The 6,967-nt window shown below is 50.7% G+C and overlaps 3 protein-coding genes across 3 annotated transcripts; all 3 read right to left on the reverse strand.

Moving 5' to 3' along the window:
* Positions 1-54: 54 nt before the first annotated feature.
* On the reverse strand, positions 55-2,247 carry SEPMUDRAFT_135431 (uncharacterized protein; the record flags this gene model as incomplete). The annotated part of the gene is made up of 1 exon (XM_016902712.1): positions 55-2,247. One exon carries the CDS (start codon positions 2,245-2,247, stop codon positions 700-702), a length of 1,548 nt encoding a protein of 515 aa, XP_016758171.1. The 3' UTR covers positions 55-699.
* A 535-nt stretch (positions 2,248-2,782) lies between these two features.
* SEPMUDRAFT_119779 (uncharacterized protein) lies at positions 2,783-3,739 on the reverse strand (the record flags this gene model as incomplete). The annotated part of the gene is made up of 2 exons (XM_016901541.1): positions 2,783-2,903; positions 2,997-3,739. 2 exons carry the CDS (start codon positions 3,737-3,739, stop codon positions 2,783-2,785), a joined length of 864 nt encoding a protein of 287 aa, XP_016758172.1.
* Positions 3,740-3,992: 253 nt separating this feature from the next.
* Positions 3,993-6,317, reverse strand: SEPMUDRAFT_165749 (acetyl-CoA synthetase-like protein). Its single transcript, XM_016908187.1, has 2 exons — positions 6,080-6,317; positions 3,993-6,006 (listed from the first exon to the last, which is right to left on the reverse strand). Exons 1-2 carry the CDS (start codon positions 6,177-6,179, stop codon positions 4,439-4,441), a joined length of 1,668 nt encoding a protein of 555 aa, XP_016758173.1. The 5' UTR covers positions 6,180-6,317; the 3' UTR covers positions 3,993-4,438.
* Between the last annotated feature and the right edge of the window lie 650 nt (positions 6,318-6,967).

The following is a 6,967-nucleotide window of genomic DNA, read 5'->3' on the forward strand; positions in this document are numbered from 1 at the left end:
GAGAGAGAGAGAGAGAGAGAGAGAGAGAGAGAGAGAGAGAGAGAGAGAGAGAGAGAGAGAGAGAGAGAAACATGACCATACTACTCCCCCCTTCAACATGTGGGTTGAGACGAGGTTTAATTGGGATGAAGAAGATGAGAAATGGATGTGAAGGATGAGCAGCATGGTGAGTCAAACTAAAAGATACAAGCTAGAAGCAGACCTGGGCCTCAGGTGTGAGACTTCCCATGGAATGAGTCCCAAGGAGGGTTCCATCGCTTTTGCTTCTTCTCTCCCATCATCACCGTTTCACGCAGATGGTACATAACAGTTGTAACTGGATTCAGAGAGTCCAGCCTGCCTGCCCGCCTGCTGAGCAGCAGCAGCAATAGCCCCAGCGACAGAACTCGCCTCGACTCCAGAGCCAGAAGAAGCCTCAATCGACTCATACCAGAACCCTCACCGTGGATCGGGACACCATGTCCCCAGCAGAATCTCCGAAATCAGTCGCGCGCGGCTTCGTAACGACTGGGGCTCCGTGGGGAGATTCCGTCAACCTCTCCGAAGCCTAGAGGGCGTGAAGCGTTTGAGAATCCCGAGAAGATATCATGACCAACTGGCCAGCGACCTTCTGTTCCCGGAGCGCATGCCTGGCAGGACATTTCCCACTACCACTTAGTAGCAACCCCTTCAGCCCCTCCTAAACTCGACGGTCCCCTCCTAGTCCCCTCCTTCGTCCTCGCTCCGCCTCTCAGCAGCAGCAGCAGCAGTAGCAGCTCCTGTAAAAACCCTCAAACTCTTCTGACATTCCACCAATTTTGCCTGCAGCTCCTCAATGAGTTTCGATTTGGTATCAAGCATCCCATTGAGATGAAAGACTGCGCGTTGATTGGTGACCACACGTTGCTGCGACTGGGCAGAATTCTGGGCTTGGAGTCTCCATTTCTCCTCCATTTCGTGCATGGAGTTGTAATGGAGAGATTGGCGGGTTTTGAGCTCGTGTTTGAATTTTGCTTGCATGAGGCTCAAGTCTTGGTCTCGGAGGGTGGCGCGGGTTTTCCAGGCTTGAGATTCGGTGAATAGTGCCTTGATTTCGGCGCAGGTGGAGTTGTGGGTTGCGTGGAGATCTGCGAGTTGGGTTTTTTCGGCGTTGACGTGGGCTTTGAGGTTGATGATTTCTCCATGCAGGCGCTGTTTGTCGGAAGTGAGCTCGCTGATTTTGGTATCCTTGATCTTGACTTCTTCCTTGAGTTCTTTCACGATCTGCTGGGCTTTTGCGCCGCCGTGCTTGGCCTGCTCCTTCACCTGTGCTTTGAGTTCTTGAATTTCCTTTCTCCACTGTTCCTTCGCCTCGCTAAACTTCTTCAGCGTCTCCTCGAGCTTTTCTGTCTTGTTCTCGAGCTTCTGATTCAAGGTATTTTCCATGGTGACGTGCTTTGTCTTTAGCTGCCTCTCCACGAATGATATCTTGGTAGAAAGCTTTCTCTCGTAGTCAGCCACGGCTGCAGCCTTCATTCGGGCCGCAGCATTGCTTTGCCACTCTCTCTCCCGCCTTGCTTCAGCCATTTTGTCTGCATTTCTGATCGCTTGCTGCTCTTTGAAGACAATCTTGTCGGCTTCAAACTGGTACCGGCTTTCTTCCAAAGCGTCCCGCTCCTTCTCAACTTCTACAAGCTTGTCTCTAAGCTCGCTGATTTGAGCATTCTTTTTCTTAATGATGGTGTTCGCCTTGATCTTGAGAACTTCGATCGTCTCCAGCTTCTTGGTCTCGCTCGGAGCTTTCTCGCCTTCTCCAGTCGTATTTCCCTCTTCATTCGTCTCCAGCTCCTTGGTCTCGCTCGGAGCTTTCTCGCTTTCTCCAGTCGTATTTCCCTCTTCATTCGTCTTCAGCTTCTTAGGGGATGCACCCTCAGCTTCAGTCGATGCTGGCCTCTTGCTGCTATGCTGTCCGTCAGCCTCGGAGTCAGCAGTCTTCGCCGCAACAGCCTTTTCCTGCGCGAGAGTCGTGGTCTCTGTTGATGCTACAGTCATTCGAGGTGAGTACTCAGGGATGTCATCGTCGGATGAGACAATGACAGAGCCTGACTCCAGAGCTGGAGCAGCAGAGGTCGTCGTAGCCTCTACTTCACTTTTCATGTCTGCGTTCTTCGTGTCCTCCACTTCACCCTTGATGTCCGCATTCTCGATCGTTGCCACAACGGCAGCAGGCTCAGGAGTCATGGCGACTGGTAGTTGGTTGATGGTGTTCGAAGTGTTGCCGAAAGACATGTTGTTGCCCATCAGGAGAAGGTTGAAGTCGAAGTGAGGGTTGTCGAACTTGCGCTCGTGACGGTGAACAGTAGTCCAAGCCCAAGTGAAGTCAGCAAATTCCACATGCGTGAAGCGATAAGGTATGGTGTGAGCTATGAACAAATGTGGATTGCCGGAAAAGGAAAATTGATGGGTTCTTCTTATGTTGGTCGAGAAGGAAGGTACGACCCAACCTGGAGAGTGAAAGAGGCCACCTGTGGGGATACTTGATTGAATGCTACCTGCGTGCAGATACGATGCCTAGAGGGAAAGAAGTGGAAGCAAGTGAAGTTGAGAAGAAAGGAGAGAAGAAAAGAAGAGTAAGGTACTGACCCTAGCGCTATTAAATATATGGTTTGTGCTTGAACTTCGAAGTGAAGTCTGAATTGCACACACTTCCATGGTAAGCTGCTGCAAACCGTGCTCCACATGGGCCTCACTTGCAGTAATTCATCTGCATTGGAGTCTCATTGTGTGGTATAGAGGTGGCGGGCGCGTGTCTGCCAGGCTACCTCTACGTAAAAGCTGAGCGCCAGCGGAGATACTGCTCCCAGTCTGGGATGCCGCTTTGTCTGTGGTAGACACGCAGCGACGCAGAGGATCGTCTCGCAACAGAAGAACTGGTGCGGCTGTCTCTGCGAAGGCTCGCGCGGGTAGTGCGTGATGCTACATACATATCATTTTTGTCTATCGTCGACCGACGACAGCATGGAAACCCGGGTACTCACAACCCTGCACTCAGCGCAAGCAACCGAGCGTTCTCCCCATTGAGTCTCTCAATTAACTTTCTCTGGTCCTCGGCAATGCCCTCGAGAGTCTCAGCTCTTCGCGCACTGGCCGAGAGCTCGCGCTTTCCTTCTTCCAACTCTCTCGATCGGTCAAACTCCTTCTGCTCATACTCCCTCAATGCCTTGTCTTTTCGAGCGCACTCAATTCTCATCTTCTCTAGCACATACTTCTGTCTAGCAAGATCGCTCTGATAGCCTTTGATCATTCGGACGGAGCCGGAGGCTTGTGCCTCCATGCACGCTCTCGTGTAGTCGTCTGCCGAAGCTGCCATGACAGCCTCGTAGTTGGTGACGAGGTTTCGCAGTTCCGAGATCGAGCTCTCGAGCTCCGAAACGACGGTCTGTAGGCGCTTCACTTCCGCTTCCGCGCTCTCGGCTCGGACGCGCTGCTCTTTGACAGCGTTCGTTCCGAAGCGGATGAGGGAGTCTTGAGAAGCGGCATGGGTGTCCGCGGCAGCTTGAATGTCGGCCACTTGAGAGGCGGCAGCATGACTGCGGACATCGATCTGTTGTCGCAGATCTCGCACGGCCTGCTCGTTTCTGTACGATTTGGTCTGCAATGTCTTGACTTCTTCACTTTGCTTGATCACTTTCTGGTGGAGCATGGAGATCTGCTCCTTCTGGCGCTCGTCTCGCAACTCGAATTCGGCAATGATGTCTTCTGCCGGTCGGGCGCGACGCATGGTGTGGACATACGCGGGAGCATGCACGTGACCGTGGCGACGACGCTGCTCGAACGGGTCGCCATGACGAGGACGATGCAAGACTTGCCTGTCCATCCCGTGTATGTGATAGGGACTGTGATGGCGCTGCTCGAGGTTAGGTCAGGTTCATGTGTGTCTGGGCTCTTGCGAAGCCTCGTTTCAACCAGCCACGAGAAAGTGGTCGTTGAACAACAATACCGTATGTGTCGTAGGTGACAGTGAGATTGGAGTCGAGAAATACAGTCAACACGGATAGTTGAGGTAAGTGAGGAGTTGATGATAATAAATCACCAAAAGTCAATGGTGGAGAGGTGACCAGAGCTTCATCACAATTCACACAAACGCTCGACGCGTGATCCTGACCGCGGGTCCTGGACACGTGCATGACACTAGGTACTGTCAATCGAGCAGTATCTGGGGTCGACTCTGACTGTATTCATCATTCAGTCTTCAGATGCCCTAAGAACGATCAGCCATTTATTGCTGCAATAACAAAACACGTCGATGATTGGAAGACATCCTTATAATGCTCGATCGTGCTGGGAACATGATCTGACTTCAGGTAGTTTGTACACTACCTTGCGCGGATCCGTTTGGCCCCGGGGGCAGGGAGTACCTAGGCCTTCCCTCGTACCTCGCAAAGACAGGTATACCTAAGGTATTCCACAAGCTCACCCCCTACAACTTCGCCCGCCTATTCTTCTTCGCCTCTTCCTCCTGGTGCTTCACCTTCAACATTCTTCGCAAAATCTTCCCACTCACACTCTTGGGAATTTCTTCGGTAAACTTGACACCGCCTCTTAACTTCTTGTGACTGGCCACCTTGGCATTCAACCACTCCACAATCTCCTTTTCTACACTCGGACTGGCGTCAATACCTTGCTTCAAAACTACATATGCTAAGGGCACCTCCGTAGCCAGTTCTTCTTTATGCACGCCCAACACAGCCACGTCGTCAATCTTCTCGTGTGACACCAGGTAGCCCTCGAGTTCCGCGGGAGGAACCTGGAAACCTTTGTACTTGATCAGTTCCTTGACACGATCCGTGATGAAGAAGTTGCCATTCTCATCTTGATATCCCACATCTCCGGTTTTGAAGTACCCATCCTCGCTCATGGCGTTCTTGGTTCCTTCGACATTGTTCAAATAGCCCTTGAAGATATTGGGACCTTTCAACCACAACTCTCCCACTTCGCCCTGGGGCACCTCCTTTTCTTCTGGCGACATGTATTTTGCCGTCATGTTGGGAAGCATGGCGCCCACACTTCCCATGGAACTCTTCCAGCTATCCCAGGATTGTGTGTGAGTGGTCGGCGAAGTCTCGGATAAACCGTAGCCTTGCTTGATAGGCACCCCAATACGCTTATGTGTTGCTTCCACCAAATCTCGCGTCAGCGGCGCCGCGCCACTGTTCATCATGCGGAGCGAAGAGAGGTCGTACTTTTCCACGATGGGATGTTTGGTGAGAAGCAGAACTACGGGCGGCACGACGTAGCTCATAGTGATCTTGTGATCTTGTACGATACGACACCAGGCTTCGATGTCGAACTTGGGGAGGACAACACACTTGAGGCCACGGTAGAGGCATTGATGGATCAGACAAGTGAGGCCGTAGATGTGGAAGAAGGGCAGAAATGCAAGGATGGCATCCCCATCTGGTCGACCTTCTGCAGGTTGCCATTTCAGTGGAGATTCAGCAGCTGTGAGCTGCGACACATTGGCTACAATGTTGCGATGGGACAACATCACACCCTTGGGTAGTCCCGTCGTGCCACTCGAGTATACCAAAAAGGCCAAGTCGTTGTCGGCATCGATCTTTACTCTGCGATAACGTTGGGTGCCAGATATGTTACGGACCGAGGAGAAGTGCTTGATTCTGCCAGCGGGATCCTTTTCATCTCCCATGAGAGCAATCCGATCTTCTGGGATGCCTACCTTCTTCGCAGCTAACCTGGCTTGTTCCAGTTGGGCAAGCTGGGTAATGATTGCCTTTGCTCCACTGTCTTTCAGTTGGTATGCCAACTCGTCTACAGTATAGCCAGGGTTGGCTGGAGACACAATGCCGCCCGCCCAGTGGGTTCCCCATGTCACTGCCGGGGTGTCAATGCAATTGGGAGTGTATAGAGCCAGCACATCGCCTTTTTGCCAGTCCCACAGGCCCTTCAATCCCTTGCCAAAGTCGATGGCAGTCTGTTTCGTTTGGGCATAGGTGTAGGAGCGGTTCGTAGCAGGATCCACGTAAATCACTGGTTGTCCTCAATTTCAGCACAAGGTTAAGGTAGGTACATGTACATAGTAACTCAGTACATTCTCACGCACCTTTGTCGTCAGGAAAGTCGCGGTCCTTTCGTTCGAAGAGGAAGTCCCACAGACCAACATCCGGGATGGCAATATCAGGGTATGTAGACTTGGATGGCATGGTGTCGGTGAGGTAAGGTCGGGTAGGGTATGGTGGATGTCAAGGAGGGGGAGTGTGCTGCATACATATACAGTACATGTAGACCCGAACCCGTAGATGCAGCTGCGTCAGGGCGGGTCCAGAGAAGTATACGGCATGTTCAACCGGTCCTCACCAGATTCGTCATCGCGTCTAGGATGTACCTGTAGGTACCTGTCTCTTCAGTGTTGCGTGTATGTGTGCAGAAATGCGTAGAAATGAGTGTATGGCCTCGGGCGTGTACAGCTGACGCGCACTCGTTCTGAGGTAAGCCGCGCGCGTCGGTTCTTGGCATGCACTCGAAAATAAAACACTGCACTCGTTTTCAAATCTACTATATTTTGTAGCGTAGTCTTGTAAAATATCGATAAAGGTAAGTTTCTAACATTTATATACTATGTTAGTACTAATAATATAGTAGTAGGATCGGGATAGTAGGTTTAGAGAAGTCGACAAAGTAAGTTCCCTTTAACCGTTACCCTATTGTTATAGTAACATTAGCTATCTAGTATTTAAAGAAGTCGACTAAGTTCCCTTTTACCGTTATCCTATCGTTATTATAACGTTAGTTCTTAAGTAAGGCGACTATTATTAACTATATTATCGAAATTTTTCTAACTTTCCTTTAACTATTACCCTACTGTTATCGTAACGTTAGCTATCTAGTAGGAGAGATCAATAATAGAGTCAATACTCGATAGTAGAGTCGGTATAGAAGATTTAGAGAAATTGATTAAGTTTCCTTTAACTATTACCCTACTGTTATTATA

This window comes from Sphaerulina musiva (assembly GCF_000320565.1).
Source record: "Sphaerulina musiva SO2202 unplaced genomic scaffold SEPMUscaffold_9, whole genome shotgun sequence".
Taxonomy (NCBI): domain Eukaryota; kingdom Fungi; phylum Ascomycota; class Dothideomycetes; order Mycosphaerellales; family Mycosphaerellaceae; genus Sphaerulina; species Sphaerulina musiva.

What these genes read in the sequence shown, in the direction of transcription:
- SEPMUDRAFT_165749 (XM_016908187.1), bottom strand. Translation starts at nt 6,179, where the DNA reads ATGCCATCCAAGTCTACATACCCTGATATTGCCATCCCGGATGTTGGT. An exon ending in CGACTTTCCTGACGACAAAG is followed by an intron (nt 6,007 to 6,079) that starts GTGCGTGAGAAT and finishes GAGGACAACCAG; the next exon opens with TGATTTACGTGGATCCTGCT.